The sequence below is a fragment of the Podarcis vaucheri genome, assembly GCF_965113315.1.
Source record: "Podarcis vaucheri genome assembly, chromosome: 6".
In the NCBI taxonomy this organism is placed as follows: domain Eukaryota; kingdom Metazoa; phylum Chordata; class Lepidosauria; order Squamata; family Lacertidae; genus Podarcis; species Podarcis vaucheri.
The window spans coordinates 29,954,537-29,972,151 of record NC_138764.1 but is presented as its reverse complement, the minus strand read 5'-3'; the positions used below and the strand labels follow the sequence as shown (position 1 = coordinate 29,972,151).

General features: G+C 45.0%; 2 protein-coding genes across 5 annotated transcripts in view; one reads left to right on the top strand and one right to left on the bottom strand.

The window, feature by feature from the left end:
- Window positions 1-12,981, top strand: part of BCAR3 (BCAR3 adaptor protein, NSP family member) — a 90,409-nt gene extending 77,428 nt beyond the window's left edge. For all 4 annotated transcript variants that reach the window (XM_082227829.1, XM_082227830.1, XM_082227832.1 and 1 more), the window contains 5 exons: window positions 5,557-5,672; window positions 7,551-7,722; window positions 9,364-9,475; window positions 10,090-10,302; window positions 12,037-12,981. In XM_082227829.1, coding sequence (XP_082083955.1) covers window positions 5,557-5,672; window positions 7,551-7,722; window positions 9,364-9,475; window positions 10,090-10,302; window positions 12,037-12,215 — 792 coding nt within the window. In that variant the 3' untranslated portion in view covers window positions 12,216-12,981. The remainder of the gene's footprint in view (window positions 1-5,556; window positions 5,673-7,550; window positions 7,723-9,363; window positions 9,476-10,089; window positions 10,303-12,036) is intronic.
- Window positions 12,982-15,195: 2,214 nt separating this feature from the next.
- FNBP1L (formin binding protein 1 like) overlaps window positions 15,196-17,615 on the bottom strand; it is a 74,393-nt gene continuing 71,973 nt past the window's right edge. Inside the window, exon 15 of the mRNA XM_082227921.1 lies at window positions 15,196-17,567. Within this exon, the coding sequence (XP_082084047.1) occupies window positions 17,560-17,567 (8 nt within the window). The 3' untranslated portion in view covers window positions 15,196-17,559. The remainder of the gene's footprint in view (window positions 17,568-17,615) is intronic.

Below are 17,615 nucleotides of genomic sequence, written 5' to 3'. Positions count from 1 at the left end.
CAGTGGTTTGCCGCCTACCCACCACTCCCAAGCCTCCCCCAGCACTGGCTTGGGGAGGTAGTGCCAGGAGGTGGGCTGCACCCACAAATAAACCTTGAATTTTAAATGTGTGGCTTATTTGCGGGTGCGTCTTCCATTCCGGCCAATATGGTAAATAACGCTAAAGGGAAGTGTCCTTTCAAGAGTAGTAGCCATTTTAGATCAGACCAGGAATTTGTCTAAACTAGTAACCTAGGAAAAGGGCATTTCATTGTGGCAGATCCTTCTTAATGACAAGGAGCCCATCCGCACCCTACATTTAAAGTACATCCAGTGCACATGACTCCCCCCCCCCAAAAAAAAAAGAATCATGGAAACTGTAGTTTGTTAAGGGTGCTGGGAGGTAATAGCTCTATGAGGGGAAACTACAGTTCCCAGGGTTCTCTTGTGCTTTACATGTGTACAGTATGTTCTTTAAAATTATTGTGTTGGTGGTTCCACCGCTTGCTGCCACATTTTGGACCAGTGGCAAGTTTTCAAATGCTGTTCAAAAGCAGCCTCGCATAACACGTGCACTGCAGTAATCCAGCACGGACCCTAACACAAGCAGGACAGTGTGGCAGGAGAGGGTTCATGCAGCCTGTGCACCAACTCATCTCTGGTGAAAGGCATTTTTTGAGCCACAGAACACATGGTGCTTGATTTCTGCTTCTGCACGCTCAATGCAGAACAGCATAATGCAGCACATTTGACTCCAGATCTGACTTAGCAGCCAGAACAGCGTAGCCTCAATTAAATCATAGCAATTAGAGGGGCAGAAGGGAGCTGAATTTAAACCTGCCTCCGCTGAGCTCAGCCGGTTGGTGCTGTTGCTGATTTGACTGGCTGCATTCATATATGGACAGATCAAGGCTAGTGGTTTCTGGCATGTTACTTGCCCAGAAGGAATTGTGACTGTCAGGAAGCAGTCAGCTCCAGGAAATAGTTTTGTGCATTGTATTGGCAGAAGAGGCTGCAAGAGCTAGAGAGGAATGCTCATTTATTGTAGGAGTATTGATCTTACCTGAGTTTTGGTAAAAGCCCAAATCACTTTCTATTTCCCGTGTATCTGTCCCAGGATGCAGCCAGCAAGGTAGCAAATAACTACATAGACTCCACAGCAGCTGGATCCAAGATTCCTGGCATGCTAACTCTGCCCTCTAGCGGAGCTGTCTTTGAAATAAGTGAAGCTATCTGTGTTTGTAGCAACAAAGAATTTAGATCCTCCTGGCAGTTGTTTGGGGTATACTTGGGAGCAGGCTCTAGAGTTTGCCAATTTAAGCAGCAGGTTTTTGCAGAGGACAGGATTCCTTGTGATAGATATCACTAGGAATGCCACAGGGAGTCTAGGAGATTTTTTTTAAAAAATGAGATGATATGATAGCCATCTTCAAATATCTAAAGGGCTGTTACATGGAGGATGGACCAAGCTTGCTTTCTCTGCTCTGGAGGGTACGGCCAATGGATTCAAGTTACAAGAAAGGAGATTCTAACAGGAGATGGTGGACTTCCCTTCCTTGGAGGAGGCTTTTAAGCAGAGGTTGGATGGCCATCTGTCATGGGTGCTTTAGTTGATATCCCTGCATTGCAGGGGGTTGGACTAGATGATCCTTGGGATCTCTCTCAACTCTACAATTCTGTGATTCTATGGGCTGGTCACATTGCATACTGCAAGAGCCATGCTGACGAATGCCTATCCAAAAGTACTGGCAGGGTGGGAAGATATGGCAACAGCTGTATACAAACCTGCAGTGGTCACTTCAAGCTATTGTGATCACAAGTACCTCTTCTAGGTTTTGTTTCATGTTTGGAGGCAACAGTTGGCTGGTGAGCTTGCTACAGTGGTACCTCGCAAGACGAACGCCTCGCAAGACGGAAAACCCGCTTAGACGAAAGGGTTTTCCGTTTTGGAGGCGCTTCGCAAGACGAATTTCCCTATGGGCTTGCTTCGCAAGACGACAGCCCATAGGGAAATATCCGGGACAGCGGGGAAGCGCAGCGCGTCTTCCCCACTGTCCTCGGACCTCCTCCGAAGCCGGGCGGTGGCGCGGGAACGCCTCCTCCCGCCGCCGGGCTTCGGAACACTGCTCCGAAGCCGGGTGGCGGGGCGGGAACACCTTCTGAAGGCGGGCGGGGGGCAAAAGTCTTTGTCCCCCCGCCTGCCTTCCCAGGGGCTTTTAAATCGCCCCGGACAGCGGACAAGTCCTCCGCTGTCCCGGGGCGATTTTAAAATGCTGCCCGCCAGCATTTTAAGATCGCCCGGACAGCGGAGAAGTCCTCCGCTGTCCCGGGGTTTTTTAAAATGCTGGGGGTGGGAAGAAAAGCCCCTGTTCCCCCCCCCAGCCTTCAGAAGAGGTCCGGGGACAGACTGTCCCCGGACCTGGTCTGAAGGTGGTTTCCCTAGGAACGCATTAATTGATTTTCAATGCATTCCTATGGGAAACCGTGCATCGCAAGACGAAAAACTCGCAAGACGAAGAGACTTGCGGAACGAATTAATTTCGTCTTGCGAGGCACCACTGTATATGGAAACACCCTAAGTTAATGGGATAAGCTTTGTTTTTATTTGGGAGATGGGGATTAAAAGCAGTCTTTTGTGCTGCAGCACATCTTCCCCGCTCACTTTCTGTGAGAATGACCCATTACTTTGAATCCCTGCTTGATACCACCCAGGTGTCAAATGGCATTATCTACATACTGCTTCACAGCTTATCTCCCCTCTTACTGTCATCGGTTCAGTGACACTCCTTTGAATGCTTCCCCCTAAAGCTATTACAGGCTTGTTAGAATCAACAGCTTGTTTGAGGATTCTGTAAATCAAGTTGGCATCAGCTGCAGTCCATTGCACCAAGAGGGACGGTGAGGACCTTTCCGGCACTCTCCTCATTACTTAGAGCACTCCACTCTGAGAGCTTAATCTATATTTATGTTCAGTTTAAACCGGGCACTAGAGGAATTGCCTGTCTCCTGACATTGCATTTGCCCCGGTCACAGGAGGGTCTCCAGATGAGATTGGTTAAGCCAAGTAGCATTTGGGGCCCGTTATTAGAGAGAGTGAGGGTAATATTACTAATGACACTTAGTGCCACCTGCCTGCAGCCCAGAGGGGCTAGAGGTCCCTCATGAGGATGATGCTGGATACTTCGACGATGCTGTAAAATATGAGGCCATTATGACTCATCAAAGATTTCTGGCGGATGTTGTAAAATGTGCCAGATGTTTCTCTTGCCTTATCTGTTGGTGATAAAGCTGGCAATGCTGTCACAGGCCTGCTGCTGTAACACACCTCCTGGTGATGATCTTGGGAAGGGGGTGAATGGCTAACCCAGACGATCTCACACAGGACCTCCTGTATGCACAAGTGACTTAAGTGTTTGGGCAAATCACAGTAACATGGTGGTCATAAAGGAAGAGACAATTGTGCATAAACCTCTTTACAGTGGTACCTTGGGTTAAGAACTTAATTCGTTCTGGTCCATTCTTAACCTGAAACTGTTTTTAACCTGAGGTACCGGTTTAGCTAATGGGGCCTCCCGCTGCCACCGCCGTGCGATTTCTGTTCTCATCCTGAAGCAAAGTTCTTAACCTGAGGTACTATTTCTGGGTTAGCAGAGTCTGTAACCTGAAGCATCTGTAACCCGAGGTACCACTGTATTTCACCGGCATGCCCCTTTTGTTAGCAGCAAGGGTCATGTCACCTCCAACTGATGTGGGTTGAATGGGTGGGGTTGCATTGTGTATAATATGGCTACTATTAGCAGAGACCCTCTGCCTTGAGGGACATCTTTGTGAGAAGAAAAGGCTAAGGAGTAAACCCTCAACAAATCCAGAGTGGAGTCCCTAAGGTGGTTGGGTGGCACCTTGTACACCTCCTTCTGGCAACTCTTGCAGTCAAGCTGGTGCCAAACATATTGCCCTGCTTTCCTTTGGACCACATCAATGAGGCTGAGAGGGAGGACCTGTTCGGGCAGCCCAGGACTTCCATATGCATTGCCCAGGCTTATGCCCTGGAGAGGTCACTTTGGTGCTGGTAACGCAGCAGTTATGAGTTAGAGGTCTCTGCAGCCACAGCAGGTGCTGTGATTCTCTAGTGGTTTGACTTTACCACTGGAGATGCACTCCATTGTCCCTTGAGACCAGTGGATGGCAACAATTAGCAGAAGGGGTACAAAAATGCAGGAAGGAGGTGAATTTGAAGCATTTTATTGAAAGGCTCAAGTGCTTTTCAAAGCGGTTGACTTGTGGGCAACAGTTTAATCAAGACAGCCGCCAGCAGCCAAACCCAATTCCTTAGGGGTTCGTTTAGCCCTGAAGAAGAGCTGTCTGACTTAAAACACGTCAGGCCTTAATAAACCGCTTTAAATTCACCTTTTGAGGTGCATTTGCTTTGCTTCATGTCATTTAGTGCAACAAATGTGTTGTGTTCCTGTGCGGGAGGTTAAACAAATCCTAGCATAGATTGATCTCTTGATTGGTTCACCTTTCCCCTGGCAAGCCTAGAGATTGCTGCCTTTCTGTTTGGGCTTTTTCTCTGCCTCCCTCTCCACCTGTAGTTAGGGTAAATGAGAAAGCCATACCACTGTTTCCTATGCTTGTAACCCATCTTCCATGATGAAACTTAGGATCTCACACAGAGATCTCTCTGGTAGTACCCCTGTAGCTTCAACATGGCCAGCTCTTGGGATGTTTGACAACACCCCATTGTGTGCCTTTTCTATACCATGTCCTGGGACTGCCTGCTAGGATTACGCTGTGCTCAAATGGACAATTTTTGTTGATTACTGTTTCCCAACACAGCTGAAACAAACCTATAGCTTAAACTGTATGCAGTAGAAATCTATACACTTGAGTATATTTGCTTGGCTTTTTTAAAAGTTACTAATTCAACTAGAGAAACAGTCTTATTGACATGCTAAAATTCGTTGCAAAAAGAATTAAGTGTTAAGATGAGAAAGGAACCGTGAGCTTGGTAACAGTTCCACCCAAGCGAGGACCATGGAAGGGAATTTTATCTATGGGGAACAGCTCTTGAGGCTCATGGTGGGCTGCAGTGGAATGAGGAACAGCAAGGAAAGGGGAGCTTGGGGGTTTGCCAGCTGACTGGGGGTTGGGAGGAGCAGGGAAAATGACCTGCTCTTTTGTCGCTTTAAAAGTACCCATGTATAGAAATCAACAGGTGAACCCTTTCACAGTGTGGAGACAAGCGTCACCATCTGATAAAAGCAGCTATTGAAAGCACAGTTGCAGTTGCAGGCTGAAAAGTTGGCAACCCTAGCAGGAGCTCTGTATAACCAACACTGGATCCCCATGAAGCATTTGAACGGAACAATCATGTGTCCCTTCGAGAGAGAAGCTGCTTTACGTTTTATGAATTGCTTGAGCAGGCTGGCAGCCTTTGGATGGTAGCTGCTCTGGCATGTAAAGCAGTAAGGAGCAATTGGGGCTGCTGAGGGTTTTCAGCATAAATGTTGGTTAATGTTCAGGCTGCCTTGTCTCCACCCTGACTCATTCCGTACGCACTCTTGCTGCACTTGACAGGTTGCTAGGATACTGGAGGTCTCCGAAGAGATGAGGAGAATCATGGGAGTGAATTCAGGCCTGGAACTTATTACATTGCCGTATGGACACCAACTGCGCCTCGACATAATTGAAAGGTAAACGCTGTTATTGCTACCTTACAAGTTCCCTTCCCCTTCTAGGCTCTGCGGAAAATGTCAGGCTGCCGAGGAAAATTGTCAGGGGTTCATTGTTCTTCTCTGTAAAAAAAGTATTTGTCAGTTCTGCCTTTCCTCCCACTATTTATCTATTATGGCATAGATTCCTAATGGATGACATACTAATAGATTCTCAGTGATAGGGTGTGATTTTGGTGGGCTGCTGAGAGGCTAAGCACCTTTTACAAAACGACTATTCAAGGAAAAAATTGAACCTATTATTATTATTATTAGCTTCTGAGCATGTTTACATGGACACCAACATTGCGGGGGTGGGTTGGGAAGCATTTAATCATGAACTGTGAGCAGGTTTTTGTAAATAAACTATGATATCGAGGGAAGTATTATTATTTTTTAATGGAAGGTATTCTTAAGCAGGAAATAAGTCCAAAAAGACCTGAAAAACTAAATGCCTTATGTTCCCACATGTCGCCAGCACAGATAATCCCAGGAATCTTAAGTGCAAAACATCTCTTCAGGGACTTTGAAAGCCTCCTTTGAGGCCTACAGAATAATACCTTGTCTGCATTCAAAGCCACCAGGCTGCCCCTCCTCTTCAAAAAGTTGCATGCAGTGGTTTAGAGCTTTTAGCCAACCATGTGGTTGCCATGGTTTCCTGCTCCAGATCAGAGAGAGACCCATTGCACGGAACGGTCTGACTGGCAAATAGCTCCTCCTGCTCCTCTTGCCAAGCAACGAGATGACCCACTCCTGTGCTTTTGTCACAGACATCTTCAAATTGCTTTGCCAGTCTTGGCACCTCTGCTGCCAGCATGGGGGCTGGCAAGTTCTTTCCTCCCAGGCCCTTCCAACTGGGCTGGCATTCTTTTGTTGGCCCGTCATGCCTGGTCACAGGCATTACTGTCTCTCCTTTCCCTTTCTTCTTCCTTGAAAGGGTGGGTAGCTACGACGAGTTAGGCGTTGAGAGAATTCACTCTGAATGTTCTCAAACTCACTGCTGGAGCTTGCTTAAATAGCCCCAAAGATTTTGAAAAGCTGCCAATTAGGTTGATGATTGGCTAGTTTTCATACTGAAACAATGGCCATGTCCCACATCATGGTTACCCATAGATAATGGCTTATTGTAAACATGGAAAGGGCTCCCACTGCACTCCTTTCCTAGTGCAAGCAAGAGTTAACAAACCATGATTCCTGGATTGGCATGCTTCAAACAAACCATAGAGTAAAGCCAATCTTGCTTGGATTGAGCGGAACAGATGACAATTCCGATTTTGGATGTAAATCTAAGCCCAGGGATCATGGTTTGCTGCATGCACAAAGAAATGAGCTAAGAGGGAGCCATCTCCACATTGATAATAAATCATTAATTAAGCCAATGAAAGCTGGCAGGTTGATTATTCTTGTGTGATCCTTCTAAACGAATATTTTCCTCTTACATAGAGATTTGTCACACTGCGGCAGATTGAAATGTATTTAACAATACTTGCAATTTTTATTCACTTAATTGACTTAAATATTTTGATCGGCTAAATGATTAATTGGACAATTTATTTTGGGGAGCAGTAAGAAGAAAAGCATTTTTAAAGCTATAAAAACAATAATATCCACAGACACACTTTCAGAAAGGTTCCTCCAGGAAGGAAGTGCCTGCTTGCGAGTGTGCTGTGCAACCTCTAAGAACAGAGAGCACTTGTTTTCTTCAGATCTCCTGCTTTATTATAAATAAATGCATGCTGCATGACATCACCACAGTACTTTAAGGTCATATTGGTGCTTGGATTCAGTTCCACGGGCAGCGTGAAATCTCATGGCTCTCCTGATATCTTAAGACTGTTTCTGATCTCTTTCCCCCTTTAGACACAACACCATGGCAATAGGGATAGCAGTTGATATTCTCGGCTGCACAGGAAACTTGGAAGAACGAGTTGCAACGTTAAACAGGATCATCCAGGTCGCTGTGGAACTCAAAGACTCCATGGGGGATCTGTATGCATTTTCAGCTATAATGAAAGCTCTGGAAATGCCTCAGGTAAAAGGAATTCCCCACATTAAACTATTTAACATGCAGTCTTAAGGTGTGGGGGAAGAGGAACTGCCTTTTGTGCTGAGCAAGGCATTGGATAAGGTTCTGGCATTCTTCTGTTCATTTCCTGTTCTGGAATACCCGACTCTCCTCCTCCCAACACCCTGGCTTGACCAGAGGTGTCTCCAACATTGGCTCTTCCTCTCTGATATTGGATGGGTAGATCCAATCTATCCTATGACTCCTGGGACACTTTGCAGACTGTAAGATTGCACCCACGTGAGGGGTTCACACACAAAACTAAGCCATTGTTTATTAAATCACAGCTTAGCATTATGTTTGAACCCATCGCAGCAACTTAACTATCGTCTACTAACTGTGGTTTAAGTTCACTCATTAACCAACGTTCATAATTGGCTTGCTAACCTTAATAAATAGCATGTAAGCCAGGATTTCCTCAACTATAATTAAGAAGCCTTCTGTAGTATAAGGAATTAAGTGTAGGCAAAGAGTGAAGGCTGCGAGTGAAGAGCAGCAAAGAATCCAAACTGATTTCAATGCTACTCTCACTGGTAGGTAAAAATGATCCACAGGGCTGGTAAAAAACACACACCACCTTACTGTCAGGAATGGTTCTCCAGATTTAGTCCCATCTTCCCTGATCATCGAGTGGGGTTGGCCAGTGTTTGCAGACCTGCGGCATTTCTGTATTTGTGGCTGTCCTCCTTACCGCTCATATTTGTATCTTTACTAAAATATGGTGAGTAAACCCTAGGGCTAGAGATTGAGCCAGTGTTGAGTAGACGTCATTCACATCCTTGTGCACAGCGCTTCTTATTCCGGCACCGCAGAATAGCATTTACAATTGTAGTTCAAGATGCACAATTATTCCTAACAGGCGCTAAGAAATATGCTGGGTGATCAACGATCCGCTTCCAGATTTGCAAATTCATCATTTATACAGGAATTAGCTTTAGTGTAGCCAAGCTCATTAGATCTTATGGGTAACGCACATCCACAAGTAAAATGGCAGGCTGGAGGGTTTGTTGAGTTGAACTGCTGACTTGGGAGGGCCCAAGCCTACTGCTAAAAAACAAGTCATTCCAAAGTGTGGCAGATTTGCTACACCCCTTTGTTGGGATCAGATATCTGGGAAGAACTGTTTTTACAGGGTTTTCCAAACTTGGCTCTCCAGCTGTTTTTGGACTACAATTCCCATCATCCCTGACCACTAGTCCTAGCTAGGAATGATGGGAGTTGTAGTCCAAAAATAGCTGGAGACCAAAATTTGGGACTCCAAACAGGTTGGAGGGCCCAACCAAGCTTACTGCTAAAAGGGAGTCCTTTAAAGGAAGCAGATTTGCTGCAGCCCTTTGCTGGGATGAGCTGTTTTTAAACACCTAGGAGGGCTGGTGGCTGGGACGGCTTCAGCTAACAAGCAAATGTTCTAGTCTGCCGCTTTATACAGCATGTTATGGCAGTTTCCCACCGGCAGCCTCTGCTCTCTGAGGATGCAAACTGCACACTTGATGGAACAGCAGCAAAATGGTGCTGATTTGTATGAAATACCCCTTCTTTTAAGTTGCACCATGTTCAATTTTTGTTGTTCAGGGACTGCTTGACAGTTTGGCTATTCTTCCTCTACAGGTCACAAGGTTAGAGCAAACGTGGACCGCTCTGAGACACTGCTACACACAAACAGCCATTATATATGAGAAGCAGCTAAAGCCGTTCAGCAAAGCCTTGCATGAAGGAAGAGGTAAGTTAGGGCAGCTGCATCACATTTATCACTGTCATCATCAGTGGAGTCTAATCAAGTCCATAGGCCACATCTGTTATTGCATTAATGGAGAGTGCGGGAGAAAGCCCGAGTCCTAAAAGTGATGGTAACGGACAAAATGCATTAGATGTAACGACATCCTGCCTTACTCATGGTTCATTCCTGTTGTGTGGGAAAAATAACTCGGGAAGGAGGGGTATTCTATCATTCCCTGTCACTGAAATGCTTTGAACAAAATAATCCATGTGCAATGCATGAATTAGATTTTCAGGAACAGTGAATAATTTCCACTGAACACCTAATTTGCTTCTCTGGTGATGCAACAAGAAGAAACCTATGGCCAGGTCAACTTTTTTTATCCACTTGCCAAAGAAAGAGCACAAGTCATGGTTAGGGAGAGAAGGAGGAACCAACGAAAGGGGTTGTATCTACATCAGCCAGCATTTTGCTTGGGGCGAATTGGTGGTCATATTACAGAACTAAATAGCCAGCAAATTAATGAAATCCTGCTTGTGTATGACATGAGATAGGCTGGTTCCTCTAGCTAGCAAGGGGGCAAAATGTAAATGTTTTGTTTGCTACCTCCTTTTCAGAGGCAACCTGCGTTCCACAGAATGTGGTCACTGTACCCCTGCTGATGCCTCTTGTTATGCTTCTGGAGCGCCAGGCTGTTGTGTTTGAGGGAATGGACGTGTGGGAGAACACGGACCAAAGCTGCGAAATAATGCTGAAACACTTGGCGACTGCTCGCTTGATAGCGCAGAATGCTGACCTGTACAGCGCAAATGCGGAAAGGATGTTAGCAGGTAAGAGGGGAATGTACTGCTGCACACTGTTTAATTCCACAGAAATGAGGGGGGATGGAATCGCATCCAGGGTTGTTGAAAGCAGGTCTTGTTTCTTAGAGCTTCCCTTGCAGAGTGATGTTGCAGGATGGATGTGCATCAAATGCACCTCCTGGTATTTGCAGTCTGCATAAAGTAGCAGCTTTGCTGTACGCTGTGCTTGTTGCCCATGTCTATAGAGTGTTGTAGGCTGGAACCAGCTAAGCCTTGCAAGTTGATTCAACTGAGGAACAAAGTACCTGCCCTTTTTAGGTACTTGCCATGACTAGTTATATTTGAAGCACCACAGCTTCAAATGGGGCCTAAGAAGCTGATGTTTAGGCTTTGTTGTAGGCGATACATCTATGAGAAACATTTCTCCTTACCAGGTTTAAAGTATGGTTGGATGAAAAGGTTTTTAAGATGACAAAAGCTTTATGGGATGAGATTGGCAGATCCAGAACTAGTTTCCTTGTTTATCCAGTTTGGTCACTGGGGGGATGGGAGGCAGCCCTCCAGTTCGGGTACCCTCCTCAAAGTGGCTAGTTTTTTATATGAAGAACATCCCCTAGGGATGCAGTCATGTGGAAGAATGATACAGTGGTGCCTCGCAAGACGAAATTAATTCGTTCTGCAAGTTTTTTCTTCTTGCGAGTTTTTCGTCTTGCGAAGCACGGTTTCCCATAGGAATGCATTGAAAATCAATCAATGTGTTCCTATGGAGACGTCCCCGCACCTGTTTTAAAGCAAGGGAAGGGGCAGCGGGGAGAATCGCTTCTCCCCGTTGCCGCCCCTTGGTTCAAAAGGGGTCCGGGGAGAGAGGGGCTGGCAACGGGGAGAAGCGATCTTCTCCCCGCCGCCCCTTGCTTCAAAAGAGGTCTGGGGACAGCGGGGAAGACGCGCTGCGCTTCCCCGCTATCCCCGGAGCTTGCGGGGCAAGCTTCGTTTTGCGAAGCAAGCCCATAGGGAAATGCATCTTGCGAAGCGGCTAAGAAAACGAAAAACTTCGTCTAGCGAGTCTTTCGTCTTCCGAGGCGTTCGTCTTACGGGGTACCACTGTAATCTGACCCAGTGGCGTAGCAGTGGCAGCTCCTTTGCCTTATGGGCAGACTGCAACAGCAGCTTCACTCAGGTGGTATATACCTCCTGAGTCCAGCTTCACCCGCGATATACCACTGAGTGAAACTGCCCTCATACCAGTAAAGAGGAAAGAACAAGCTGCTTTGGTGAGGCGCCAATACTGCTTGTTCTTCCACTTCTTTAAACTGCTCTGCTGAGGAGCATGGCTGTCCTTGCCTTAGCCAAGCAGTTTTACGGAGCCACCAGCTTGCACAAGGTGGCAGCTCCATGAAACTGCTCTGCCGAAAGGTGTGTGGTTGCTGCTTCCCTTACCTAGGCCGTTAACGGAGCCCTGTGCAAGCCAGTGGAGAAGCAGGAGAAGGACTGGGTTGCGAAGCTGCTTCCTCCCTGGGGCGAAACCACCTCAGCGATGTCACTCTGACACCTTGCAGCGCTGTGGTAGGAAAGCAGGGTAAACAACGTGGTTTATCACCAGATCACGAAGTTTGCTTCTACAGATGCTCCTGCATAGAAGGAGCATTGCCAGACTTCTGAGCTGGCCTTTTCAGTCTGTTGCAGTAAAAGGTGCTTGTCTTGGATGCCTTCATGGTGAGGCGGCTATTTTACAGTAATTTGTTTTCCATTTCCTCCCATCAGGTTTTCAGCCAGACGACGAGATGAATGAGATCTTCAAAACAGAATTTCAGATGAGATTGCTCTGGGGCAGCAAAGGAGCACAAGTTAACCAAAGTGAAAGATACGAGAAATTCAACCAGATCTTAACTGCACTCTCCCGAAAATTAGAACCCCCTTTAGCAAAGCAGATTGAGCAGTGAAATGCTCAATGGACACTCAACTATACAGTTGGTTCAGTTACTTAACTTAAAGAAAATACACTGTAAAACAGCCCTGTATCAAATGTTTGCCTTTCCCTATCCCCTCAGAGTAAGAAGAGGGTGCCTGGGGGGGGGGGGGGGGAGGAAGTACTTCCTGAAAAGTATTTCCCAGGAATATTTGCATTCCCTGACTGACTTTTTGTTTGGCACATTCTTAAAAACTGTTTCTCCTTACTGGCAGTAGTGATTCCAGCCAAAACAGGGATCACAATATGAATTCACAGGCACGGCCCATTGAGAAAAAGGGTAGCGCTTTCTGGGTCATAATCGAGGAAGAATTGCTGAAGGGGGTGTGAGAGAACTTGTTGCCACTGCCAGTCGTTTTTGCATACTTCTGCTGTATGCAGTTTCATTTGCAGCACCTTCAGGATTTGTAAATTGCACCATGTGCATTTTTTTTATTTAGTTGCCTAATAAGATTTGACTACTGATTTACAAAGGAATCATTATTTATTTATTACGGATATCTTTAATTATCTCTCGCTCAACAAAGACACTGTCCTGTTACGTAAAGTATTGCTGACACAGTGGTTTTATTAGAGTATTTTTAGTCTTGCATCAAATAATGTTATTAATAAACTATAATGTAAGTAAAACTAGAAGTTACTGGAATGGCTTTGCAGAAGGTATCAGTTGTATGATATCCCTTAAAACGGATAGGGAAACTTGTACATGCGCTTGTGAATTAAAGCATCTCATGGTGGAAGTGTTTTGGGGTTTTTTGCCTCAGTGAAATGGGAGTGGATAAACTGAGGGGCCCAAGCTGTCCAGAACTGACCTGCTCATATTTCCTCCTGAACTTTCTTCTCTCTCCAACTTCCATCAGCCCCAAGCAGCAAGGGTAGTGATAAAGGATGATGGCATTGCTCTCAGCAGCCAGAAACAAAACTAGACACTGCAAGGACCTATCAGGAATGAACACAGACCACTGGTACCAAATGTATGGCAAACTGCCCTATTAGAAAAGTTGAGCAACAAACTTAAAACTAGCACAGGGACAAGCAAAGGAGGATGCCTTCACCCCAGTATGGTCCCCCTTAATCACATAGACAGGACAATGACCTATTCCCCCCCCCAAGCATACAAATCAATATGGCTAACCTGACCCCCCACATATACACTAGCAACACTGCAACCAAGCAAGCTCAGGACCCCCCTAATCTCTCACAATATCAATGAAAAATTAATACGTAAAGGACCTACCCACATGATGCTGACACAAACCCCTACACTAGGCAACAGAACAAAAGAACAGTACCTTCTCCCCCCACACTCTTTTTTTCTCCCAGCCACAAGATGTCTGCAACAAAAGTTTCACTAAATGTAAATGAAGTGGTAATGATAAATGTACCCCTGTCTGTCTTGTAACACAAAATCCTTCAAAACTAATTACAAAATAAAGGATGCATCCAGCAGCATCTGTAAGTTCACCACGTCATAACAACATTGTAATTCTGGCCCCCTTCCTTGGCTAAAACTGCTTTTATGTTCTGCTCTCCTGCCTTGAGAGCCCTCACTGCCTCCTGTCCACAATTGTTACCACAAATGTATTTCATTACTTATATCACGTAACATTTCTCAGATCCCCTGATGCCTGAATCAAGCCGTCTGCAGAGTATATGGAGAAAGAGTAGACAAAGGCTTGGGAGGGAAGGTGACTACTTTGGATTGTGATACTTCATAAAGCACCAGCCACACTATTGTTTGTTTAAAGTACCTATATGTTCCCTCCTCATAAAGTATCAGGGAACTATACAGGCAAAAACATTCTCTCCCTGCAACCAGTTTGTTCAACAATGGCTCCAAGAAAAAACACCCATCTATCTTTCTGCCTGTGTGCTGGAAGGCATGGTGGTGACCATGACAGGAATCCCAAGACAGACCAAACAACCAGACTTAACAAAAAAAGGCACTTGATTCCACCATGGCCTGCTGCCCACAGCTTTTTATCAAACTAGCCAAGCTGGGAAATGCGACACTTAATAAAGAAAGAAGTAAAGCAAAATAATGCCAAGGGTTTTTTTGGATAGCTTTCACACTCTAGTATATTCCTCATCGCTTTCAAGCACATGCCCTGCAATCATCGTAAGGCATGTCTTAATCTGCAGCTTCCCAGTCAAGAGTCACAAAATTCTGACACAGTTTCCACTTCTTTGGCATTAGAAGGCTAAGGAATGAGCACACAAAAGGCCCGCTCTGGATTTTGAAGCCAGCAGAAGACGAAGGAGGCAGCTGCCCAAAGGTCTACCAAGGAAAACAGGGCTCAAATGGAGAATGTAACTGATCTGCAAGCATGCTGGCTGCTACTCCTTGGCACACATACAGACGGCACTGATTAAGGGAGAGGGGGCTGGGTAGACACTTGCTCCAAAAACTTTGCAAAGCTCCAAAGCTCTTTTCTGCATATGTGGAACTGCACAGAAGCTACAATGACAATGTCCCAAGTTATTCCATCCTGAATTCTCCAACCACCAGCCACTCCCCCCCCCCACTGAATTCTGTACTCCACCCACCTCTGCATACCAGATCAAACAATGCTGCTTATTTGTTATATGGTCACTTACCCAGGCATGCTGAAAGGCTCTGATGTTACTAGAGGTTCTTTGCCCCTCAGCTTGCTCCATCCTCTAACTCCTTCCTAAAGCATGTGAAGAAATTCAAGTGGAACTAAGTTAAGGGTTATAGAATGCAAGTTAACCGGTCATGTAAAGGAATTGTTCAGCTAACTTGGGGCCTTAGTTTTGGCACCAGGGATTAAATCTGCTTGTCTGAACTGGGCCTGCTAACAGGAAAACGGGGGGCTTGGTCCTTCTAACCAAATGAACGCTCTTGCCTTATTCCAAGAAAGAGCATGTTAACATTAAAAAGGGGAGGCACCTAAAGCCACCTATTCCTTCGCCTGCAACAGAAGACAAGGAAATTGTCCGGGCCATGAAAAGGTTGCTTTTAATTCCATGAAAATATTTTCAAGAGAACCACTATTTTTTAACAAAGCATTTAAACATTTAAAAATCAACACGTGCACAAAAGATTAAAAATTACTGGAAAGTTGTAAGACTCAAGACAATTCATCATGTTCAAAATTTCAGCATGATTTTAGCTAACTGTGCAAGTACAAATATTTCCCCCCTCCCTTTAAATGTAATAACCCTCATAAATTCACTGTGCCTTATACCACAGAAAGAATATCTCCTGAGGAAACAAATCCTGTTCCTAGAAAAACAGTAGCATGAAAGAACGGTTATTAGTCCTTTGCTATTGAGTTATTTAGTAGAAGCCCGTGAGTTCATTAGGCAAAATCTACAGGGCTCTTGGCTGCAAGTTATATTGAGAACATTTTCTCATTATATTTAACTTTGAAATAATAATATTCTTTTTTTTAAAAAAAAAACAACCACTAGGTTGGTCTTTTAAAAACCCAAAAGCTGGATGACTAATACAATGTAGTTTTGTCAGTAATGAGTAAAGAGGTCACATCATATAAATAACCCTGTTTACGATATCTGAAAAAATCTAACCTTTAGTGTTTAATTCCCCCCCGCTGCCCCTGCAAATACACTATGTCATTTGCGTAATAGTGGCACACTTAATAATAAAAAGAAGAGACCACAATAGTCACACAGATTTAGTTTTACTGGTAGTACAATTCCTAATAACACTGAAAAAAGTTCTAAAGGAATCCAGCACTGCTGTGTCCAAATATTGCTTCACCCCCCCACCCCACCCCTAGAAAACTGGTTGGTTTGTTTTTAACATTACCACAAACAGCAAAAAAAGCTGGATCAATGAAGCTTTTAACTTAAATGGTTCCTCCCTCCCTCCCTCCCAACTCCCCATATTCTAAGATTCCCCTATTTATTTTAGATGTAGGGATGATTTCATTAACAGAACTCACAAATGGCAGACAAAACAACGTGGGCAATATGGGGTGTGTGCTGCAGACAACTATATTTACATGTATAAACATTTCTCAAATCTCAAATGTTTACAAGTAAAAGTGCACATAGATCATTACAAAGTATCACTCCAATTTTTTCAAATGGTCCTTACAATGAAGCGTCACTTGGAAACAGACTAGCACTGCAGTTAATTAGAAACTGGAGTCTTTCCCCAACCCAACCCTGCCCCGCCAACTCAAGAAATAAGAGACAATCAAGGAAAGAAAAAAAAAGGCTCCATAAAAATCCTATTAAAAACATTCATTAGACATAAAATGAAAACGATACATGTGTTTTGCTTCCAATGCATAAAGTTTACAATGCACCATGTATCATGTTGTGGCAGAGGCCCAGAAAGCATCTGCCAAGGCTACCAGCAGCTGTAGTACTGTAGAAAGATGCAGGAGGTCATTCGGAGCAGAGGCTCAGAGCCCTTTGTGGGATACTGAAGTGGTAAGCGTTGGCAATCAACAGATTTAGGCACTCGAGAGTTTTAAGGCAGCATCTGAATGGCAAGCACTTCTGAAAACAGTCGTTTTTGTCTTGTGGTGGAAAAAAAATCTGTGCTGTTAAATCTCAGGCTTTTCAGTGCTCACAGGTTATTGAGGTGCTGAGGATGGGCTGCTGGGACACGTTCCTTTCCCCCAAATCAAAATGAATGTTAGGTTTTTTTGCACATCACTCGCAACACAAAAAAAGAAGAACTGGAATGTAATGATGATGGTCATAATGAGAAGAAAAAGAAAAAGGTAACAATAGCAGCATTAAGTGGAAACTGAAATGAAAAGGAAAACAAACTTTAGTGCTGGAGATAACAGAACTACAGTAAAGTCTGGTTTTGCTACGAACGCAGAAGAGGAGGAAGAGCTATGGAAATACAAAACATTAGGCAGGCAGTCCTGATACGTATCTAGACATGCAGGAGGAGGTTAGGGCGAGAATGGAGGTGGCACAGGCAGAGACTGTGAAGGATGACATGGTTTCAATTCAATGCCAGCTCAAAATGGGCATGGAAAATGAGGCAGCCGAAACAGCCAATAGGCAATGCAACGGGAAGACAGCAAAAGTAGGGCTTTTTCAGAACCACAGAAGGAATGCGTTTTCAGGTGGTTTGGTTCTGCTGAAATGGAGCTGTGGCTTTACTGTAACGATTTTGAATACACAGAGGGATGCTAACATGGTTAGTGGGTCATGTTTGCCTGCATGCCTTCATGCAACTGGCTTTTGCCCATCTTGCTGGGCCTAACTCCCTACCCCCTTCCTTCCCTCGCCCACCCCCCTAAAATAAAAAAAGCAGCTGCATGTAACCTCCTTCAACATCTCGCCCATTTTCTCAGAAACCCGCTTCAGGAACCTGCAGTCCAAGAGGAAAAAAGAGAAGAACAGAATTACCAGAGGCCTT